The sequence below is a fragment of the Bolinopsis microptera genome, chromosome 6 (genome assembly GCF_026151205.1).
Source record: "Bolinopsis microptera isolate Bmic1 chromosome 6, MBARI_Bmic_1.0, whole genome shotgun sequence".
Taxonomy (NCBI): Eukaryota; Metazoa; Ctenophora; class Tentaculata; order Lobata; family Bolinopsidae; genus Bolinopsis; species Bolinopsis microptera.
Window position 1 is genome coordinate 3,417,679 of NC_087077.1, and position 25,005 is coordinate 3,442,683.

The following is a 25,005-nucleotide window of genomic DNA, read 5'->3' on the forward strand; positions in this document are numbered from 1 at the left end:
TACATGTGGGAAAAATGTAACATGAAGAATACCTCCAGTACAACTACATCAGCTTCCTCTATATATCTCGTCAGTGTCACGTGACACCGCGCAGAATAACACGTGACACCGCGTAGAATAACACGTGACACCATAGCAACCTCTTGATATGGTGTCTATATAGCTGACGATCATCAGCTGATTAACCAGAGTATGACTTGCTGCTGCTCAATCCGCAGTTTCAGTCTATAGTTTTAAATCTTAATCACCTGATATATAAAGAAAAGTGCGAGTGTATGGTAATACTCCCGCTCATGGTAATGATAATGTAAGTGTAGATTAGTTACAGTGTTACACTTCAATAGTCTTTTATGCATGTTTAAATAGAACATGTTCATTATATTTCATACATGTCTGATTTACTGCTACAGAGATAACTGATAAGCACGTATATAAGTTTGGTGAACGACAGCTTTATTACTGCTCTCTACTCGAAGCCTTTGTGTGTACAGGGAAGTCGTTGTCGTACATCGGTACATTGTCAGCTTTGTGGCTTTGCTATATATTTAATTAAGCATATTTAATTCGATTAAGCGTTTTCATTACCACTATTGTCTGCACATATAAGTATTTTTAGAGTGCACCGTGGTATTGCACTTTAAGAATAGAGCCAGAAATATCAGAAGTATAGCCTTTTGTGTTATTTTATCCTGTTGTAATTTGCGTGAATAAATATCTTCATATACTGTGCGTTATTTTGTAAAGTTCCTGTTGCAAATGTAGTCCTAGTCAGTGGCGTAACAAGCCCCCCCCCCCCCCCCCCGCCAAATCGTCGTTTTAATGTGGGACAATTTTGAAAAACTTAACTACGGTACTAGCAAAACTGCGTGTTTTGTTCTAGAAACGTACTTTCTTAGAGATTTTACAGGCGTATCCTGTAAAATCATCTAATTTATCCGATTTTAGGGGTGGGGCGCCAACAGGGGGGCGCATATCCAGCGGGGGGGGGGGGTGGCGCCACCAACATGTTACGCCGCTGCTCCCAGTTAAGCACTTAGTTAAAGCTCTTAAACATTTACTGCACGAGCTTTGGCATTTCTTGAATAGTTATTATGTATGGAATATGCAAATAGCATATTATGTATACCTCTAATGATCTATTCAGTCCTACTTTAAGTCGGCTCACAGAAAGCTCTGACCACTAAAGACCTAACAAGCATTGCTGCCACTATACAAAGATTAGAGCTCTCTTGTACAGTCTCAATAACGTCACTTTTATAATGTATTATATCACGTGCAGGAAGCAACGCCCACATGCCACAAAACAGCGTGCACGTGTACGCTGATCTGTCACGTGCAGGCGCGTTCACTCGCACGTGACAATATGTAATTACGTTATTAGTCTTCCATCGCTAACTTGAGTAATGAAAGTTACCGCCTGCTGGCGCTCGACCGACCAATAGAAATATTAGCTCATTCCGGTAGCCAATGACATACTGAGGAGAGCGCAGAAGAATGGCTCTACGCTGCGTTGTATAACAGTATTGAATTTCAGTAATTACCAACAGGTGGTCACGTGTAGCTAATAGGAGTGAGGTATGTTATCACGTGTTAGCGACTGAGAGGACAGTAACGCAGCACGTAGTGGTGGAGCTGCCAGAAGAGTGGTCTTGTGACTTTGTGAGGGTGTTCGCTGTTATAAGCTGGGTTCTATTTGTTCTGGTGTGCTGTTTTCTTGTGTGTTGCTCTGGTTTATTGTCTAGTTGTAGTTTACGTGAACTCCGAACGGAGATTGTTTCCGTCCATCGATGTTTATTGTTTATTAGATAATTTTTCATTAGATTATGTCATCTTTTAATATTGATTTCTTGTAATTACTCTCTCTCTCTCTCTCTCTCTCTGATTGAGTTTCCTCAGTTTTGTGGAGAGTTGTCCAAATATGAGGTGATTACTTGAAATATGACACCATCTAATTTTTACCGTAAATATGACAAGATCCCAGCATCATCTCTAAGTCTTTATACTCTCCATTTATTGTGTTACATTCGAGCTGTGCTGTCCTTCTTGTTAAAGGTTATGTTGATACATCTGACAAAGTCAGGAATGTGATCGCACTCTTCATTAAAGCACAAAGCCCATTTTTAACATATTTGTGCATGATGAATGATGTGTTATTTGCTGCATTACATTTTGCTGTTAAAAGTGGAAGTTATTCTACAATAGCTGGGAGTGCTGTCACGTCATGTACACTGTGAGTTATGAAAAGCATTGATCCACATATTTTTAATTCTTTCCATAAGTACTAGTACCGATATGATACTTTTATTATTGTGTTTGATAATTAAACTTCGACTTGAATTAAAGAATGATAATTGTACATCGTAGGACTGATTAATACCAAAATGTTTAATTTCATATTAAAAACATAGAAAATATTAAGAGTTTCTGTGCTTCAAACATTAGACATACAACTACAAAAGACATAAGGAAAGAGTGGATGTTTACACACCAGGAATATACGGATGTAAATCCGACAAAGGGCAATTCTGGAAAAAGACCAAGATAAACTCTTCCAACAAACAGTTACGGTAGTGAAACTGTCATTATGAAGCTTACATAGGTGCGAAAAAGTCTCTTCCAAAAACTGGGTGATGATTATGAAGTTGACAGAAAATTTCAATTCAAACCAGGGTGTGTTAGTACTTAGGGGGGACAACTTTGTCCTTGACAAATTAATTTGCCAGGCAATAACAGTAATTAATTTTATATTAAATTGAAATAGTGGTAAAAATCGACTGTCATCAACATTCAACATGTTTTCAACAATGTCCGATGTTAACATTGGCCGAAATTGTTTTAAGGGATCATAGTTGGGGTCATGAGTATTTTTGAGACCCGACGAAAATGCCAATTTTTTTAGAAAAGTTCCCATGAGAGGCAAAAAACTCATTCTCAAAAATTGATTTTGAGTATTTTTGGACCATTGCACTGATATGAAAAATTATTTGGAATATCACTATTTTGAGTGGACAATTTTTGAGAAAATGAGAAATCCATGCTGAATTTCTCAGATTCAAAAATGATTTTTGAGTGGAAAATTTTTGAGAAAATGAGAAATCTATGCTTAATTTCTCAGATTCAAAAATAATTTTTGAGACATTTTTGAGAAAATAAAAAATCAATGCTGATTTCTCAGATTCAAAAATGATTTTTGAGTGGACAATTTTTGAGAAAATGAGAAATCCATGCTGAATTTCCCAGATTCAAAAATAAATTTGAGACATTTTTGAGTATTCCCAGCGAAAATGGTCAAATTCTCAGATTGAAAAATTGTCAAAAATAGTCCCCCCCCCCCCTATGTCACGTGATTCTACGTCGCGTTAGCTCATCGCAAATTAATGTACTAACAACACATTTCGTTGTCATGGGTTACAGATAGTTTATGTACACTTGCTACGCTTGTGGATAATTCAAAAAATAGATATTGCATTTGCTTCACTTGTGCAATATTTACAAAAAAAGTTAGCTGCATGCATATCATTTCAGTAAAATGTATATGTACTGAAGGGTACCCTTACAGGAATCAACTAGAGAATCAATCTCAGAACAAAGGGAAAGCCATATTCCTTCTTCTTACTATTGTACCTCACTACAAGGACCCATCATGAATGGGATATTCTAGGTCCCTTACTTACCCGGGCATACTTTGATGAGTGATAAGAGAGTGAAGAATGTTTTTGAGTTTCATGTAGTTCGAATTTCAAATGGTTTGACAATGCGGCTACTTCAATTGACCTTTACCTTGTGGCATACATGAGTCTTCCATGTCACTTCCTTGTGTACTAATATATATATGTACTTGTGTACTAATGTGCCACGTCCCACGATTCCAGTCAAATTCAATAAAACTAAGTTTTCAGTAATACAAAGTTATCAATTTCATACATTGATATTGGAAATATTTACAAAGAAAAGCAATTAAATTTAAATATGAATTTTGCATACCAGTCATACAGCAGATGGACTGATAGTTGACAGGATTATTCGTTTTCCTGTCTCCCAACAGCAACTAATCTTTTGGAAAGGAAGTGTCAAGCTTGGGCTATGGGGTCGTGGATCAAGGGAGGACAGTATCAAGAGACCTGAGACAGTAATATGATGGTATGAATGTGTTATGAAGTAGAGCTTGCTTGAGGTTATTTTTAAGAAAGCTTATTTTTACAGAATAGTCTGATGTTTTGAATTTTGGAACTATGTCGTTCCAGAGAGAAGTTGGCCTAGAAATGAATTTTGTGATGGAAATGAATTTATGAGAAGACAGAGACGTTTACCAAGTTATGATATTAAATCTCCTGATTTGATTTTAAATTTGAACTGTGAGCTAATTCTCTTGATTACCTCGATCGAGACATGACTTATAACGTAATCGATTTTGAGATGGCGTCTTTGTTCTAGCTAGACAGCACTTTCTGAGTATTTGATGGGGTCGTCGTTCTGGCTAGATGGCACGTAGCGCATCACATAATCATTACGAGATGGAGTCTTTGTTCTAGCTAGACGGCACATACATGATCAGGTCTTTAATCCTAGCCAGACTGCATGTAACTTATTACATTATCTTAAACACTATACTGAACTATTCCATACATGTTGAGTTCTTGCAAAATGTCGAAGACTAGACACAAGTTTGATTTATAAAGGAGCACTTAAATCCATTTTTGAATTGACTTTGTTTCAAATACATCCAAACCTATTGAGTTCACTGAACAATTTGAATAAATAAGTGCTCCTTTGTCAACCAAACTTCGGTCGTGTCTAAGATATGACTATGTACAAGCTCAACTTGTATTCACAAGTTCATTAATGTTTCGATCGCGTAACATGTTACGTACTGTCTAACTAGGATCAAGGACTGTGTCTCATATTGCGTTACGTGACATGGTCTGAGGTGCTAGGTAGACGGCAGTACAAGATGGAGTTTTTTGTCCTAGCTAGACCGCACGTAACCCATCTCGTAATCAATTACGTGGCAATACTAAACTGCTATCCTGCCTCCCCCTTACAATTCAAAAATAAGTCATTACATGACTTAATAAAATTTTTCTGTAGTCATGAAACGCTTTAACAACGATGTGGCGCGGTTTGACGACAAGCGATCCAGGTAGCTAAAATCTACATTTACATTGATAATTATATGAATTATGTCATGATCTTAGTTGTTTGGAGGATTTTGGAGGAGTCACAGCTCAAAAAACATCAAATATTCACTATGCTGCAATAAAATCATAGTTTAACCGTCAAACAATTCTTACATCACATTGTTAGTGGAAATGTGTACTGTGCACTTCCTTAAACAACTTTTCTTGCTTCAGGAGGGATTCTGGCTATTCGACAGCCTCTGAGAGTGGCGAAGGTGCTCCCCAGTCACCTCAAAACACTGGGGATGATAAGGCGAATTTTTTCGATCCTCAGCGAATTTTTTCGATCCTCTGCGGAGGATCGAAAAATAATTTCAAAGATTCGGCTCCACTTCAAATTGAGGTTCATCGCGACCATGAAGTCAATTCTGAGCTGTTTTCGAGGCCAACAAGTGCGAGCATTCGTCTGAGTGACTCGAGTATGATATCTAATTCGGATATCATGTTGTCTGCAGGTGCCACCAATAATCTCGAAGAATCGCTTTTCGATAATGGTTTCGAAAACCAACCAATGAATCGTAGCGATGAGTCAGTTGATGATCATACCTCATGGTGTATTAGTGACCGATCTGTCACCATGGAATCACATGGACTGAATCAGTCTAGTCGCCCTTTTGCAGCAGTCACCAATACGCTGATTTCAATCTCTGATACGGCCTTTATCGATGGGACTATTGATACCGCCTTCATCCCCATTGAATTTCTTGGGATGCCCTCGACTGAAGAAGTTGATTGTCCTTGTACATCTTTGGAGACCGTCTGCGTCGGCTCATTTATTTGGGAAACAAACAGAAGCGCGTTTGCGCAAGTTCCCAGGCAGGGAATACAGAGTTGCGAAGAACCATCCGACGCCCAATTCAATGAGTCTGCCGTAGTCGCCAATTTGGATATCAAACCACGCTCGCCAATGTCGTGCAAGCTGAATGCTGACAACTTTGAACTTGAATTAAGCAAGTTTTTACAGCGTGCTCATGTCACCGAAAAGTTCAAGTTAACATATGAAAAGAGCTCCAAATTGGTGTCGTTAATTGATCTGATGCATAAAGATTTCGAAGACTTGGTTAACCAGCAAGGAGTGGTTACCCTTACGAAAATCGTTTTCGATACTACGAAAAGCAAAAAGTTTGCCTCTCTCGAAAAGAAGAAGAAACGGTCATTGGCTTCTTGCCAATCTGTTCCAAGAGGGTTGGCTTTGGCCGAGAAGTTCAACGAGATCCAAAGACTGGGTCTCAACAACAAAACGAAGAATAATCGTTTCACAAATTATCAAAGAAGGGACAGAAACTCTGGTAAGAAACTGGAGATAGAGTTTCTCGAGAAAAACGGACTATCCAGGTTCGCTTCTTATTCTGAAATAGAAAGACAGTGTATGATGACGCTGACTATTTTTGATTCAGACGGGTCAATCAAGTATTTGTCTCCTAAGTTTAGCAAGAAGGCTGTTTTCTTTTATGAAGGAGAGGATGAAATTTATTTTGTAAAAAACCTGAAAGGATTTTGTAGGATAGAATAAATTTATTTTGCATCAATCTGGTGATAAAAGTATATATCTTTATATTAGAATTAGTATTCGCTCTTTTGAGTGAGATCATTTAATAGATGTTTTGGGACAAAGTGAGAGTCTCCTCTCAGTTTTTCAAACAAGTAGTTGTCGACAAAACATCAATTAGAATTAGTATTAATTATTAATAGTATCTTGTTCAGTTAGTTAAAACTGTAACTTTGAAAAATATTTGCAAATCTTTTAGTAAAATTGATATGTCCTCAATGTATAGTTTACAACCAATGACCATGGAAAAATATTCCCAAATTCAAGAATTGAAACATTTGATTATACTGAGATCATCTTTTTATTAGGCAGTCTTAATGATTTAAATTAACAATTCAAACCACATTAGCACAATGGCACATAAGCGGGAACTGTCAGTCTATGACTTTACGGAGGATCCGGATATGGATGGAAACTTTATCAAGCGGTTGAGGTAAATTTATTTGCATTCTCTTGGACTAGTTATTTTACTAGGTTGCTGTTTGGTGTGAGCAATAGCACGCTCACCCCTTCTAAGTTAAGGGGGGGGGGGTTCATCCTGATTTTTTTTGTGAAACTTGGTTTCGAGATAGCACAGTGGCCGCCAAATTTTTTTAAAGGCCTAACTCAAAATTCTGTCCAAAAACTTAAGGTCATGAGACAATTCTACGTTGATTCTGAAAATTTCATGTGAAAATACCCTATTGAGTTCTATTGTTTTGAGCGAAGTCAGTTTTGCTAATATCGCGAACTGAGATATTGGCGATTTTTGGGCATGTTCAGGGTATTTGGCTAAATTGGGCCTAATTTGGACCAAATATAGGCGTGGCTGCCCCGCAGGCACCGTTTGGGGTCAGGGACCCCCCTGTAGAGCATAATATGAGGATAACTCAATCCAACATTTTTCAACTGGGATCTGGCAATGCACGTCGCCTGCGCACTCTATATGCTGTTATCTGATATACCTTATAATTATCTGTCCTCATTTGTATACTGTCTAATACAACTAAATATAGACGACCATGCAGTTGAGCCGATAACCGGCTCTCCAATCACATAAACATAGCACGGTAATTATATGGTTGCTAGAAGGCAAACATTGATACAATGAGATAACGACCTTCTAATGGTTCTTCCAGAGTCTATGGACTAGAAGTATACATTATACAAGGGTATATAAGAAAAGTGAGCACTGAGCAGTGAGCAGCAATTTTCAAGTTAATGACTTCAGCTTGTTAATTATTGCGTGACGTCAAGAATTGTGTGCATTTTACCCAATCTGCGGCTCCACCCAGCCAGCTAGGCTCTCAAGTTTCAAGATAACGATGCATACATGGTGCAGGAAAATAGACTATCACAGATTTTTTTAAAAGTTAAAATTATTGGATCTGAGATATCAAACCGTGCTCTTATTTGTGCTAAATTTCGGAGTACTCATTTTTGTCTTCTGCTAAATTCTGCAATTTTACAAAAAAAGTATAGATGGTGTGAATCATGCATGAATCCCTGCAATGAAACAAGATAAGGGGGGGGGGGGCTGACCATATTTAAGCATATTAAAGTATATTCCGCCCTCAAATCGGGAAAAGACCTACATTTTAATATACTTTAATACATAGGTGCAGATTTCGTTTTGAGGTGAACTTTTAAGTTCCAGAGAAATTTTCTTAAGTTTGCTTTTTTTTTCCTCCTCGGGCACATTCGTAACCTACGGGCCAGGAGTGACCCTCGACAGCAAGCTCAATTTCAATGAACATATCACCAATACCACCAAAAAAGCTACGGCATCCCTTATGCAATGTAGAAGAGCTGTCGGCCCCACTTGGGGTATGAGCCCTAAAACATGCAAATGGATGTACACCGCTGTCATCAGACCTATTCTATCATACTGCTGTAGTATATGGATTAGGGCAACCCAAACAGACACCAACGCGAGGAAGTTCAAACGAGTTCAGGCATTGGCATTGAGAATGATGTCTGGTGCCATGCCTAGTACTCCCTTCATCGCACTGAACCACCTCACTAACACTCCAGATATCATACTTTTCCTGAGAGGTGAAGCAGCAAAGGGCACAGCCAGGCTTCAAGCATATGGAAGCCTAACCCTCGAAACTATCGCCCCCAGAAAAGGTACCATCACAACTCACACCACTATCAACAAACAATTCATGGTAGACCTCAACATACCACCCAAAGCAGAGAGAGACCTATCTATACCAACCATGATGCTTGAACGAAGCTTCACGGTCACCACTCCTGGAGCTGACAACATTGAATATAGAGGCTCACTCCAAAACACCATCGACAACATCCCCAGTGAAACCATCACCTGCTACACAGACGGGTCACGCACAGACTCAGGTAGCGGGGCTGGTTATATTATCACCACAGACAACAACAACACTACACTAGATGAAAGATCATTCAAGCTTCCTGATTATTGCACCGTTTATCAAACAGAACTCACTGCCATCATCGAAGCTTGTAAATATCTATCAACTTACACAAACACACATATCATCATATGGTCAGACAGTCTCTCCTCTATTCAAGCTATATCCTCACCTTCAACGAGGAGTAGAACTACTAGAGACTGCTACGACACCCTCAATACACTCGGATCCACTAACACCTTAGAGATCAGATGGATAGCAGCACACACCGGATTGTGGGGTAATGAAAAAGCAGACGAGCTGGCCAAAAATGGCACAACCAGTGAATCCACTTTGAATTGCCCAATTCCACAATCTTACATCAAACGCCTGATCAACGACAAAGTCACAAAACTTAATCAAGAATCATGGATTACTAATGGTCCCAGACACACTAAACTGACACTTGGACATAAAAACATCAACATCATCAAAAATGTCAACACCACACTCAGTAACAACAGACAAAATTACAGAACTGCAGTGCACCTCATCACGGAACATTGTGGCCTCAACAAACACCTACACACCATTCACAAATCAGACACAAGTGCTTGTCCTAAATGCGGCGACGGAGAGGAGACTGTCTCACACTTTCTCGGACAGTGCCCAGCTATTGCCCAAATAAGAGGTCAACATTTCCGGGACTACTACCTCTCTGTCAATGACATATTCGACAACCAACACATCTCCACCATTGTCAACTTTACAAACCACACTAAACGCTTAGTGGTGCCGGAGAAGTTGGACCAGACAGGTGTAACATAGCGACTACTTTAACGCCGTATTGTTTCGCCCCTCTCTTCCACACTCAACCACCACTTAAGCGTTTATCTATGACACACCCCACAACACTTACCATCATCCTTGATTACACACCTTGATTCCACTGGCATCCTCCCACAGGACAGCCATATCCCAGAGGTAGGCAAAGCATCCATATGCTATCCTCTCGTGGGCCAACCAGGCCCAGCCTCTCTTAAAAAAATAAAAATTTAAAAAAAACCTACGGGCCAGGTAAACCTAAACTACATATTATATTGACCGTTATGTACGTCGGTATCTGTTGAGGAGCCAAATCATCTGAAAAGCCCTAAACCTATATTTTGCTCAGGCACGTAGCCAGGATTTTTCTTTGGGGGGGGGGGCTGTCGGCGAGCGAAGCTGCAAGCTGTGGCAGGGGTCTGGGGGCGCGGCCCCCAGCGGGGTCCAGGTAAGGGGCGGACCACATTGGCGGGGGCTAGGGGGGCGCAGCCCCCCGGAAAATTTTTGCGAAATAGGGTGTTTTAGGCTAAATTGAAAGTTTAATGAATTTACAAAAATGTATGGTTTGGCATAATCATTGCCTACAATCCTGACCTGAGTAATTTACCCCTTTGAGACTTTATTTTGGTTGAAAATTGAGTTTATCGAGAGGAAGTGAAAAATCTCTGGTTCAATTTTGGATTTGAAGCCATGTTTAATTTTTTCTGTTGAGGTCAATTTTTTGCACAGAAAGCGTTCGATTTTAGGGGGAAAATTTATGTTTGCTTTTAATTTTTATGTTGCCGACGGCACCTGAAATCGACGAAATCTGCAGGGGTGCTTTAAGGGGGCCGGGGGGGTCTTCATCAAAATTCTCTCGAAATTGATTTTATAGTTGTTTCTGATAGAGGGGAGTGATATCTATCAGCTGCTTTTGGTCCCATGGAAAAATATTGTTCCTAGCAAAAATTATCGCCAGTCAAAGGTCAGCGCTTATGTGTAATTGTATTGCGCGAGCGATTTTCAATCACGCGCCCTGAAAATCGAGTCTACAAATCTATCTTCTCCTACATTTTTTGAGCAATCACCCTGAAACTTTCAGGATATGTTCTATGGATCATTTAGAAGATATCTGTCTAGCCGAATTTTGAGATAGGCCTTAGAAGATTTTTTATTCAATTTTGAAAATCTTGGACCTCATTTTTTTACGATTTTTCCAGGTCCAAGATTTTCAAAATTGAATAAAAAATCTTCTAAGGCCTATCTCAAAATTCGGCTCGACAGATATCTTCTAAATGATCCCTAGAACATATCCTGAAAGTTTCAGGGTGATTGCTCAAAAAATGTAGGAGAAGATAGATTTTTAGACTCGATTTTCAGGGCGCGCGATTGAAAATCGCTCGCGCAATACAATTACACATGAGCGCTGACATTTGACTGGCGATAATTTTGGCTAGGAACAATATTTTTCCATGGGACCAAAAGCAGCTGATAGATATCACTCCCCTCTATCAGAAACAACTATAAAATCAATTTCGAGAGAATTTTGATGAAGACCCCCCCCCCCCCCCCCCCCCCCCCCCCCGGCCCCCTTAATATACTTTAGCTTTAATATACCCAAAATTAGTCGAGCTATATGTTTCGTTTAGATTTGCAAGATAAGCCTGTTTTTGGACTAGTACATGAATTTACATCCAGTTTGGTCAAAAAATGACTGAGTTATGAGCTTAAAACCATATTATGCCCATATAGCTTTTTCCCAAAATTCGATCAAATTTCGATATTTTTGAGAGACTAACTTTATGTTGAGAGACTAACTTTATGTGAAAGATATAGCTCAATATCTGTTGAACAGTGGATACCTAAGTAAAATTAAAAAGACCTCCATGAGCAAAATCGCACATATTATCTCGGTCCGGGTTACTAGCCAAAATGAGATTGAAATTGAAATAACTCCTTCAGTTTTCAATATTTTTGCATGAAATTTTCGGAATCGATTAAGAATTGCATATTTCAAGCTTTGCATGCCCCCCCCCCCCCCCCCCCCCCCCCCCCTCAAATTTATCATTTATGGCCAAATCATGTTTATATGGCCAAATCATGTTTAAATTATTTAAATTCATGAATTTGTCTAATTCGATTCAACCAACTTAAATTTGTTACTACCTCAGGCAAGACTCTGGATATCAGTCAACTTCAGACAGCTCACCTCGGGCTTCAGACGAAGAAAGAGAATTTGATGATCAACTGAGTCCTCTGGGATATCATTTCGAGGAAAATGTCTTGATTTGCTTTGACCCAGGGTCCAAACCCGGTTCTACCTATCTGCAGGCTCCACCAATGAAACAAACTATCTTTCCTGACACGACCAACGCTCTACTGGGCAACACTTTTGGGCAAAGATCAGATGCCAACGATGTAGTCATAAAGGAATCACAGAATATTGGATATGATTATTCATTGCCTTCTTCTTTTGACAGCATGGATGTAAGTTTATATGATCCAACTGATGCTGATGCTTTCTTCAATCTTTCTGATGCAAGTATGTATGAACTGTCAAAAATGGACGATGAAACCGTATCTGCTGTAGCTCCGTCCGAAGCTCGGTTGGTTAATCCCTTAGAGCAAGGGTCAGATGTCCCTGTTGATGACGTGGAGAATTTTCAGAATTTCGGGCCTCACTCATCAACATCTTCAACTGAAAACACGGATGAAATTTTCTGTGCTACAACCAGTGCTGATGCTTTCTTGAGTCCATACGATTCAAGAAAGTCTGAACTGCCAGATATGGATTGTCATTCCATCTTATCTGCAGGAACCACCAATCTAAAGGAAACACTTCAAGAACTACTTAGTTGTATCAATGAGAAAGAGGACAAAGATATAGACACGAGAAGTTCACAAACGTTTGATGAATATATCCCAATTCACAAGGACAATACACAGGAAAATGGAGGTGAAGAGTGCGATGCGGTAAATACCAATTCCACAGGAGCTACCAATTCAGTTTTTTCCAATTATGGCAGTATTCATGATCCTGTGATGGATAATTCAAAGGGTTTATTCGGTCATTTTAAAGTGGAACGTGAACAGATGCCTGTGGCTTCCAGAGTCCTATCTTCAAAGTCGGACATAATGATGACTGATCCCAAGTATGGAGATGCTTCCTTTACTCAACGTGAAATGGAAGTAAAGCCAATGACTGCTGGAACTACCAATTTGGATCATCATGAGATTTCGACTGCTTGCTCTTTGGATTCCAAAAACATGGAAACTGAGCTCAGCAAGTTTCTTCTGGGCACAAATGTCCATCAAAAGTTCAAGCTAATGTACGATGAGAGCATACGTAAAACAGTGTCTCTTAAAGACTTGAACTATAAAGACATGGCACAGTTAGTCTCCCGTCACAAATCTATTAGCATCCAAAAACTTCCCCTGAAAATCGAACTGAAGGAACGATTTGCATCAATTAAAAAGGAGAAGAAAACGTCTCTTCTGTTGTGCAAATCAGTCACACATGGACTTGCGCTCTCTGAAAAATGGGATGAGATCCAACAGACCCCTGGGATTGACAAGAAAAAGAAGAACAACAGATTCTCTAACTTTCAGAGAAGTGATAGAAATGCAGGATCCAACTTGGAGAATGAATTTCTCGTAAAGTATGAGCTTGACAAATTTAGTATGTACACAGACATGGAAAGAAAGTGTTCCTTATCCTTGGCTGTATTTGATTCAGACGGCGATCTTACGTATCTGTCACCCAAATACTGTGAAAAAATTGTTAATTTCTATGAGGAAGATGACAAGATTTTTCTTATTAAGAACTTCAGCGGTTTTTGTAGAATTGCTTGAAAATTACTGATTGGAATTTTTGTTGTAGCTTTAGCAGTTCCAGTGAGTTATTCTGTATGATGTGAATATTTTCTTTTTTAAAAGATAAGAGATGTTATTTTGTGCAGAAGTTTCTTTAACGATATGGTCTATAGAGTCGTGTTTACGACGTTTTCTGTTTGATCACCATTTAAAACGTTCCTTGATCGTAAGCATAATTATTAGAATTTTTCTTATGTATTTTTAGCATGTGCTTGACTAACAGATGGTTTTCAAAGTGATGAATTACATTAGTAGAATTGTTTGTAATCAGATTCTTCGAAATTGACAAATCTGTTAGTGGTTCTTTTCATAAAAATCACGTCATAAAAACTAATAAATTAAATTTACCATTATTGAAAATCAATTTAGATTCTTTGCTTAATTGCTACCCCAATTGATCAAATTGTTTGTCTAAAAATTTTGTAGACTCATTTTATTCATCCAATTGATAATTTATTACTATGACGAACATGTGACCAAAACTGGTCCACTGTTGCACGAGGCTGGCCCAATCTATAAAGCAGAGCTTATTTTGGAATAATAATGGGCTAAATTTAATGCAAAACGGTTTCTAAAATTTGGAAATTGATCCAACCTCAAGCAACATTCTCCCTCCTTGCCTCGGTTACATGTTCGTCACGTTTATAAGCTCTTATTTAATTTTTAAAACTTTTAGGCTATGGCCACAATGGTAGGGTTAAACGGGGGATCAGTAGCAGTGGAAAGCCTGCAGTGGAAAGGCTTTCCAAACTTTGGACTGATCCCTGACGGGTTGGACCAATGGTGTAAAACGGGGTAAGTTTTTGCATGTGGACTTCCTATTTTCCTAATGACCCCAGATCACTTATCAATTTCATAACATGCATTGGGCGCTCAGCTGCATTTTGCCAAATGTCAGGCCCTAATTCTTGCATTTTTGGCAGATAAATGCAGCCGACTAGACCATGATAAATTACCATCAGAATCACTGATTAGATTTAATTTTGTTGTTTTATCTGGATAACATGAAGAGTATAAGATTAAGAGTAGTATAATTCGCTCATTTTCCTCCTTTGAAATCTCACCAACAGAGACGTGCACTGCGCGATTCGCAGCGAAATGTCGACCCAGACTGCGATCTTTGACCAGTTTTGGCGTCCGGACTGTCGCCGCTTAAAAGTAACATGGTGTTCACATCTCTGCTCGCCAAACCTTTGCCATTATCTTTCGACGACTCTCATCCTAGACCTGGCAAACTGAGCTAGCCCTAGGATTTGAAGCATTGAAAGATAAAAGCAGTGGCCAAATGCTGCTGGGCTTTTGATCAACATGTTTCTGGTTTTTTAAAGGTGATACATAGTATCAGTTTCCCTTCATTCATTCATTCACATCATCTCCATTTCAGGGCAGGGTTACCTGAACTCCGTTTAGACGCTGTCTACAACACCATTCAAGATTGTGAGAAACAGGAACCGTTTGATGACACCAACAGAAACGGTGTGATTGAGTCAGAAGATAAGGTGACCAATGAAAGAGAAAATTGCGTGAACATCAAACAGGAGAAGGTGGACGTAAAATGCGGCAGCCTTAAAGGTCGTACCGTCTTCGATTCTTCAGAAGGAGCCACCAATTTAACCCCTTTGCATAAATCCGGTGATTTTGAAAAGGATCTACACACTTTCAAGCAAGGAGTTCACTGCTCGCAAGAAGTCATCGTATATTTCTTGAATAAAGAAAACTACAATCAAAGGCACGATTGTGTAACAGTGGTTGAAATCAACCGAAAGTTAATAGATGCCCTGTTCGATCATACTCCTGTCATAAGTTTACAGAAGAAACCTATCAAGAAAAACATTCTAGAATTTTTTCTGAAGGAAAACGTTGTGACTAAACGATGCCTTGTCCGCTGCACAAGTTTCATACACGGACTCGCACTCGCAGCAAAATGGGAGAGTTTAACCGAGGGACTGGAGTCCAAGAGGGCCAATAATGTCTTCAGTAACTATCAACGTCCAGATAGGGTCGCTGGTAAAAATCTAGCTCTTGAATACCAGTGTCAGTATGGTCTTTCAAAGGGTTCTGGATTTGGAGATATAGAAACGAAAGCAAAGGTAAGCTTCGAAATATATGACAAGCAAGGGTTTCTGTCTTATGCATCCGACAAGATGATGCTCAAGCACACGATATTTTACAATTGTGGAGAGGAAATTTACTTCGTTAAGGAAAAGTATCTTAACGCTTTTGGCAAGATAGTCATACCAAAGAAAAAGAAAGCTGAACTGAAAAGACTTCAGAAAGTTGAAAATGCAGGCAATCTTTAAAAGCTCAATGATTTAAACTGATATTACAGCCATGATCCATTATTATGATGGACATAAACTTATATGCTCATAAACGACAATGGAGAATTAGTCATATTTTTTCTTCGAAAAAACTTTTCAACCCTTTTAACGTGTGGTAATTGGTATTCATACCGAAAAAAAGGTTACCCTTGAATTGATGTGAAAAGCTCGATGATTATTAGTAACAGCCCTTTACCATTATCACGATGGAAATTTATGTGCTTATTTTTGCATGTTCCCATGGATTGCGCTTCCTTAGTAAGTTAGGACCCTCTGTTAAATTCCAAGTTGACAGAGGGTCTTGTCTCCTTGCTGTCGGAAGTAATGTCCATGGGAATGTACAAGATTGGACATTGTATTTGAGGTTTATTGCGAAGAAGGAAATTTTAATATTGTTTTTGAAAAGCTCAGTGACTTCCCCGATTTAACAGCCACTGAGTAACAAGACAAAATTTATGTTTTATTGCCCAGGACAGGGAATGAGAAATGAGAAATGACATTTAAAACAAAGTACACCTATCTTCATTATACTACAAGGTATTATTTTATCAAGGTTTTTGCATTCTTATTCAACTACTTTTAAAAGAACTAAATCCTCATCGTAGGCGGAAGATACAGGCAAAATGATGCTTATTTTAAAAAGGTGTTTCTGATTAATTTTACTTTTTAAACCATAGGAAGAGAGTATGGTACGCCATAAGGTACAAACACATATTATAATATTCATATGTTATTATCATACTTCATCGATACTTGTAGATTGTAGAAGAGTAAAGTATTTATCATTTGATGCCATTAAGACTTAGCAAGAATTTCACTTAAAACTTGCAATTTGAGTTAAATGTTTTTAATTCATGGGCACCACAAAAGATTTAATTGAAAGCCTTTCACATATCATATACAAGTTCATACTGTGATTTAGGATAAGTTTTCACAAAATTATTATATACTACTGAAATCTTTTGGCCTAATATATAATATATATCATGCGACCAGTTTCCTTTATTTTGCTTAAATGTGCCCACTTAATTGTTTGTACATAATATTTTGTAAAATGAATTCTCTAATGACGTACAAAAATCATTTCTCCTTTAATATGATTGTCTTTTTTAAATTAGTTCACTAGTCCTATCATATATATTGCACAGCACTTTTAAAAGGTGAAGTTCTTGTTATCAACAAATTCGTATATTTCACATTTCAATGAAAAAATTTACTTTTATTAAACAATTTATTTACGATCAGTATGTCGGCTTCGTTACAATAAATTGAATGCAGCTGAAGGACGAAGATGATGACTTACCCGCTTTTGACATTGGAATGACATCGAAGGACTCAACTGGTGTGGTAAGATTACCTTCATTGGCTATATTAAAATGAATTGATGAATTTCACTTTTAAAGAAGTCATTTTGCCCTAATTTTTCTCACTCTCTCCTTTTTCAGGTCACCGTATTGGACTACGACTCTGATGGGATTGACATCATTCCTGAAGACGATGTTGAATCTTTGGTGAAAGATGCCAAACTTGCTAACAAACAATCTAGTAATTTGTTCACTAATCTGAGTAACAAAGGATTTGAACCTGTGATAAAATCTAACCAATCCTCTCCTAGACGGGACACTGAGTCACCTTCCACTGTTGTACTAAGTCGATGTACCACCCCTGATTTGAACTCAGATATTTGTGGATCTTTTGCAAATACATCAGACACAGCCACATCAGTTTTAGCAGAATCGGCGGTCGTTGCAAAACCAGACGTGACAATATCAGACATTTCAACATCAGTTATATCAACGTTAGACGTAGCAACACCAGTTGCTGCAGTTTTAGCGACATCAGTTGTTGCTCCCTCAATCATAGAAGCATCAACTATTGCTGATATCGTGACTGTAACCTCGGTGGTTTCGGCACCTACTATCCCTGTAACCACAATTGTAACATCGTCCACCTCCTCTGGTCATGATTCCAGCAATAATTCAGAAATTTTGGTCAATACTCTTGTTAACGATAATCAGATAGTATTGGCCAAAAAGATAAGCATCCTGGACCTCAAAGTTGAAGACATTGAAAATATTAAGGATAAGGAGGCAAGGGATTGGATTGTTTACGGCATCCATGGAATGAAAACTTTGCTGAAAGTTGCAGATCATTTGAATGAACATAAAATAAAATTTGATATTAAACAGTATGTGTCTCAAGAATTCCCCCCTAATCTCCAGTATTTTGACCCACTGAACACAAAAAACCTTGTCGATGCATTGGCAGGCGATCTTATCAATGATAAGCTCAAGCAACTACATGAGCAGTACAGACCCCTTTTGAGTCAGAGAGGGAAAAGGACAAAGCAATATGACTATTTGATCCCTCACAAGGCGGCAGCGTTGAGGAATACTCTTCTAGCTGTATCTGTTGACAAGAGAAATATAAATGTTTCCTCTCTGAAGAGTTCTCATATTAGTAAACTTATATCAGACGGATCTCCTGCTTGCAAATCAGTTCGACGAGATAAGGTAAATACTTTATTTTATAAACTTATACTCTTTTTCTGTTAGTTTATAAAAAACGTTAGCCAACATAGCCTTACATTTTGTAAGCTCCCTTATCGGCACCTTCTTAGCTTAATTTTAGCATTGTGTGTCACATTCTACCTATGATTAATAATCATTGATTATAGCTCATTAAATATTATACCTTACGAGACATGTTTATGTTCGACATAAGTCCGGTGACCTAAATGCAAATTCCGAAAACTGCCACATTTCGTATAGTACCCCAAATTAAATCATGGTATTTGGGGATTTTTTCATCTTATTTTATTAAAATTAAACCCAATATTTGAGAAAATTAAATACAAAGATCTTCTCTGATCAGCTCTTTCATCTTGTATAAACAATTTCCAATTTCTCCGGAGCCTTTGAAATTTAGCCTCAACTTAACTAATAATAATCCTCTAGAGAGTATAGGAGACTGACAGTGTCTGTTATCTTCCACTACTCCCGAAATGTTTGCAGTTTTCCAGACATTGATTGGGGTGTCTACTGTCTAGTGGTTAACTTTATGTCTAGTGGTAAACTTATGTCTAGTAGTCTAAGTTTTATATCTAAGTTTTAGGGAAGTTTTTGGCTAATAATGATTAATGATACGTCAGCAGACGAGTGGGTTAAGAAATGTCAAATGCTTGTGAAAGTGGATTCTTGGAAACCAATTTTTCCACGGTTCATGCTACGGGCTACCCTGATCATTATGAGCCGGAAATATTTTTCGGTTTTTCGAAGTCTGCACCTACCCCTCGATACACGATTTTGGACTCGAGGCTTCCCCCTTGTAATGCAATCTCGGAAGGCAGGCTTAACCCCTTTTCAATCGGAAGCGGGAGCTCTGCCTTCGAAGTACCTATCGAGAATGACTGGGACCGAACATTTTTTAAGTCTAAAGTTTTTCAAAGTTTTTCTGGAAACTACTTTTGTTCATGTTTCTTGCTACCCTGATCATTATGAGCTGAAAATATTTTTCGGTCTTCTGAAGTCCGTACCTACATTCGGAAGGCTGTGGATGTGATTGGTTCCATATACTTATAACTTTATAAAGAACGTGATATTTGGTCTTCGGATATAAAGGAGAATGTGCAAATTTGGTCCTCAGATTTAAAGAAAAATGCACAATTTGTCACGGAGAATTGAAAAAATCGCGATTCCGCAGGTGCTGCGATTTTCTTTTGACCTCGTGGCCAATAAAGTAGTGACAGAGCTCGCCTATTTTTAATGGAACGTGTCCAAAATCATTTTTAAAGCAATTCATAATAGAATACTAGTGTTCATTAATTAATTGATGAATCAGAGAAAAATCAACAATAACCACCAACTTTCTTACCATTTAAATATGTCTCGTAAGGTATGAAAACATGAAACGTAACAAAAATCACAATCGTAAACGTAACAAAAATCACAATAATATTTTAAAAGAATCCTTGAAATAATAATAAAAACGGAGAGAAATAAACATTGATAAGTAAAACCAAACTAAAAGTAAATACTGCTGATTCAAAATTACAAAAATTACTCGACAAAGATTCCATCTGGATTAATGGCAGTGCAATTGCATAGGTTGAGATCTATTTTCAGTATGTGTTTATTCACATGTCTTATTTCCTGATTGCTTAACTCTTTAGTACTCCATTCATCATTGGATTCAACTTTATACAATACCAATCTCCTATTCGGTGCCAAAGAATAATAAGGAATGTTTCCGTAATGAGATGTTGCTTCTTACATAGCTATAGTTACATGGCGACATATATATTATAACTATATTATATATACTATGGCGGCATCATAGCTTCTGTTATGTGATCAGGCCTTATTTGGAATAATTAACCAATGTATGAGTAATGGGCAATTGTCTCTTACCTTAGCACTTAGTTTATTGTTCTATTTCTTTGTTTCTGTTAATAGATAACCTTGTACGATATTAACATTCTCCATGGTTTAGAGGCGAAGAAATTCATCATCGGCGGAAGAATTGCATTTAAAAAAGAGAGTTGATCAACGCTCATCGCTTAGCAGAGGTATATTTTTAGTAAGCTTGGTATCTCAGACACATCAGTTAATGGTTCCTTCTCTGATTGAAATTAGAATTGTGCAATTTCTGAAGTTGAATCGTGATCAAGATTTTTGGATGGCTTGACATCGAGATATAAAATAGTGTATCTATTGTGTAATAATGACAATATGATGGAAACGTCGTCAAAAGCTTTTCAGTGCATTTAACACTTAACCTCACCATCGATTCACTTTCCTTATTTCAGATATTGTATTTGCTCACCCATCTTCATCTTTCACCGAATTGAAAGCTCCTAGCTGCGAAGAAATTCAGAAGAATATCCAAAAGATTAGCAAATACTTAAATCCATCCATGACATTTGAATCTAGTGAACCAAACCTAACAAAATCGAGTCAACTTGTTAGTAATAAGAATCCGTCTATGCTTTGTACTAACATCAAAGTAATGGGAGATAAACCTCGCAAGACCAGAGTGCAGAGTCAGAATTCGGCATTCAATGTGACAACTCCTAAATGCAAGCTCATTCAACCAAAACCTATACCAATTTCACATCATCCCATTACAGATTTCTGGAGTCCATTGGTTCCAGCATCGCATAGTAAATCAGTCGCGCAATTTCCTTTTCAACATGTTTTCCAATATCAACAGCAATTTGCTCGAAAAAAAGCTCGTGTTGCTGATTTACTGCTCCCTCAGTTACTATATTCCGCAAACTCTCCTACACAACGATTTGACGTCATATCTGATACCTCGGTGGAAGGTAAAATGCAACAAGATATTGCACAAAATCTCTACAAAATCTCTACAACTAGTAAGGCAGTTAAAAGCCAAAGCCTGAAAGTGAGTTCTAAGTTGCGTTCTGATCTAAGACGCTTTATGGCTACCAAGAGGGTCTCCCAGGGCCCATCTGTAGATGTATCTGTGACGAAATCTGATTCTTCGAAAGAGAAAACCAACGCTGTACCAAACAGTTCCATTAGGTGCCCTAATTTAGAAGCTCTGAATCCTCGTGCATCTTACATAATACGTAAACCGTCAGATACCATTTTTCAGCCCGTTCATCACGGTCGTACTGCCAAGTTCATGACTCATAGAGAAAGCCGAGTGAGTTTAGAACGCCATTTAAAAAATAATGGTATGCCAATATCTCCTGAAATGATTCTTAGTAAAGATGCTCATTCTGCATTCATTAAAAGTAAGAAGGTTCATTCTAAGGTCATTCAAAGTAAAAATGTTCAAAATGCCAACTTAGGTGACTCTCTGACATATTGTAGCGGCTTACTTGTGGACGCAATGAATCTAACAAATCCACAAAAAAACATGCAGTTGAAAGTAGGAAAGAAAACCACATCAACAGAAAACCACTACAGTGATCACAATGATCAGAACATACAGATTGGCTACCTCCCAAAATCCATTCTTGAGATCCTAGAAAATACAAGTCAAAAGAAGGTGTCGGCTTTGCGTCTACAGTTGGCCCATTGGAAAGAGAGAAATTTTGTTCAAAACACTACGCATCTAGGTATACAATATTCATTCACTTTCTCATAATTAATTTTCATTCATGATCCACTACAAACATTTAGCCTAACAACTTCTCTTGACCAGTAATTATGCAAAATTTAAATTTCTCAATCCATTCTATAATTTCAGTTCCACCGGCTAAAGATTGGGTACAGTCCTCCAACAAGACCATTAAAACCTCTGTAAACAGCCCATCAGTAAACTTCAAAACAAGCTTTATGGACGACTCAGACTTTCTCCATTTACCAAAACCCTCCAGCAAACCCAGCTCCACACTAAGCCTGCTGAAACCTCCCAACAGCCTGGTGAAACCTCCCAATAGTGTTACTTCTCAGCCGATCAAACAACCAAATACCATTAGGTTGATTACTAAGGATTCTGAGAAGCGAGCTGCCAGTCCTATCAATCCTGGTGGTGAACCTCCTGATCCTTTGTTTGTTATTGGTGGTAATGTCCGGAAGCCTGTTAACAGTGGGACACCCACAAATGTGACGACGGTTGCTGCTGAAAAAATGTGGGTATTGATTTGTTACCTCTAAATGCATGCTATAATACAATAGTACCTTGGCTGTTGAGTGCTACGGGCGATAATATATAAATTATTGTGCTCAATAAAAGTGTGACCAACTGCTGTTACCTCTAAATGCATGCTATCTTACTATATATAAAGCGAGACGATATATATATATTTATTTATCCGTGCCATTTTACTGACACCACGGCATCAACTTTAACACGACTTTCCGCAAAAACCGTAAAAGATATACAACTGAAACTTTTTTGATTGGGTCAAATGCTTTAATGGCCTTCAAATCAGCATGAAAAAATGAAAAATTGGCCAAGAAATAGGAGTTTTAGAGCCCAAAATTTGGACCCCCAAGTGGTGTCAAAAACGCGAATTAAATAGGTAATAATTATTTTAGTCTCTAGAGTCTTGACACCAGGGACAAAAGGATTTCGCGATTATTTTGGCCAAATTTCGCGGTACCGCGAAATTTAACAGGCTATACATTAAACTATACATAAAATTTGTCGCGGAGAATGGGAAATTTCGCGATTTCGTACATGCCGCGAAATCCTTTTGTCCCTGCTTGACACCACTTTAGGGTTAGACGGGTTCCTGCTAGTAATACAATAATACCTTGGCTGCTGAGTGCTACAGGCGATAATGCCCGACGCCTTGGCGGAAGGCGAGCCCGAGCACTCAACAGCCAAGGTATTATTGTATTATAATTAATTCCTGACTCTGGATGAAAGAATGTGTAATGTGATACGTGCTCATCATAAAATATAGTATGTTATATATAGTGCGCAACTGCTATTTGTTTTGATTAATTTCCCGCACAAGGCGACTGGCAGTTTGTGTTGATGATAACTCTCGTAACTCTTCCGGGAAATTATTAATGCTCAGTGTTCACGACTTTTCGGGGATATAATTCCCGGGAATAATTATATCCAATTATTGAGGTATTAAGATAATTGGTCATAGCATGCATTTATGTACAAAAAGTGAATCTGATGGTCGATGATTATGCCTACTGTTATCACCTAATATCATTCAATGTAATGAGCCATGATATTTTTCAGGAAACAGTTAAGCAGAGCAAGAGTACCTTCTCGGAAAGCTTTAGAATCTAAAAATTCAATTATCATAGAGAAGCCTGTCACCACTGCTTCTACTCATATAAAAGATAAGGTAGCAAACGCTGTCGGTCTTATGTCAGCAAAACCGGCACTCCCAACAACAAAGATTAGTCCAAAAGGGAGTTCCTCTGTTATTTCTACAACTAAAAAGGGTCCAGCTCCTTTGAATAAGATTTTCGCTCTTACAACACCTGTCCTCGCGAATTCCTCGACTAAAAGGACGGCTTCCTCAATAGAGACCACAGTTATCTCGACTAAGACCACAGCTCCTTCAACTAAAACCACAGCTTCATCAACTAAAACCACAGCTCCCTCGACTAAGACCACAGCTCCGTCAACTAAGACCACAGCTCCTTCAACTAAAACCACAGCTTCATCAACTAAGACCACAGCTCCCTCGACTAAGACCACAGCTCCGTCAACTAAGACCACAGCTCCTTCAACTAAGACCACAGCTCCATCAACTAAAACCACAGCTCCATCAACTAAGACCACAGCTCCCTCGGCCATGTTTCCAGCGACTAAACCAGTAGTTCCTGCTACCAAACCTAGTGCTTCTACCACAGAGCCTTCGTTACCATCAATTAAGATAACAATTCCACTGAACAAAGTTATATCAAACCCCTCAGTTCCTACATTAAAGCTGACAGGATTAAAAGGCAAATCTGGGATTGCCCCTAGTAAGCCCCTCCATCAGAGTACTCTCACAAAACTTGTGGAGACGCTTGATGCCCAAAAAGGATCCCAGAAACCTAGCTCCCCAAAACCTACGTCCACACAGGTGCCTCAAATACCTACTCTGGTTTACCACCCGAACATTTCTTCAAGTATGCAAACACCACCCACTAATGAGACCGACAGCAGTCCTGCTCAGACCGCTGAAATTCCTGCAGAGGCTAACCCTGTGAAACCAAAAGAGAATTGCCAGTCTCATAAGGAAAAAGAAGTGGCCAAAGTGCAATCGCCTGTTAGACCAATCATAATTACTTCACCTCCAGGTTTGTTTCTTGAAATCCTTAGCTATCAAAAACGAGTACTTTATCAGCCCTAATTTGAGTCACCCAAACTGTGAGCCCATATTATAAACTCGAGTTTGGAAAATGCTCCAACAAAGGCCGCTCACGAGTACTTTGTCGATTGTAACTGATTACTTATATTACTCATTATAATATATAAATTATTGTGCTCAATAAAAGTGT

The 25,005-nt window shown here is 38.4% G+C and overlaps 2 protein-coding genes across 10 annotated transcripts in view; both read left to right on the plus strand.

The window, feature by feature from the left end:
- The first annotated feature begins 5,061 nt into the window (after positions 1-5,061).
- Positions 5,062-14,166, plus strand: LOC134817135 (uncharacterized). Its single transcript, XM_063826255.1, has 3 exons — positions 5,062-5,140; positions 5,352-7,159; positions 12,053-14,166. Exons 2-3 carry the CDS (start codon positions 7,080-7,082, stop codon positions 13,731-13,733), a joined length of 1,761 nt encoding a protein of 586 aa, XP_063682325.1. The 5' UTR covers positions 5,062-5,140; positions 5,352-7,079; the 3' UTR covers positions 13,734-14,166.
- Positions 14,167-14,424: 258 nt separating this feature from the next.
- The window catches only part of LOC134817534 (uncharacterized), a 30,913-nt gene continuing 20,332 nt past the window's right edge, over positions 14,425-25,005 (plus strand). For 5 of the 9 annotated variants that reach the window (XM_063826684.1, XM_063826688.1, XM_063826685.1 and 2 more), the window contains exons 1-7: positions 14,425-14,549; positions 15,139-17,422; positions 17,521-18,588; positions 20,567-20,642; positions 20,883-22,160; positions 22,292-22,676; positions 23,750-24,804. In XM_063826684.1, the coding sequence (XP_063682754.1) occupies positions 17,348-17,422; positions 17,521-18,588; positions 20,567-20,642; positions 20,883-22,160; positions 22,292-22,676; positions 23,750-24,804 (3,937 nt within the window). In that variant the 5' untranslated portion in view covers positions 14,425-14,549; positions 15,139-17,347. The remainder of the gene's footprint in view (positions 14,550-15,138; positions 17,423-17,520; positions 18,589-20,566; positions 20,643-20,882; positions 22,161-22,291; positions 22,677-23,749; positions 24,805-25,005) is intronic. The other 4 variants (XM_063826689.1, XM_063826690.1, XM_063826691.1 and 1 more) reach the window with 1 other exon arrangement.

Bases quoted from the DNA above. Each gene is read 5' to 3' on its own strand.
- LOC134817135 (XM_063826255.1), top strand. From the start codon at position 7,080: ATGGCACATAAGCGGGAACTGTCAGTCTATGACTTTACGGAGGATCCG. The intron at 7,160-12,052 runs GTAAATTTATTT...TTACTACCTCAG, and splicing joins AACTTTATCAAGCGGTTGAG to GCAAGACTCTGGATATCAGT.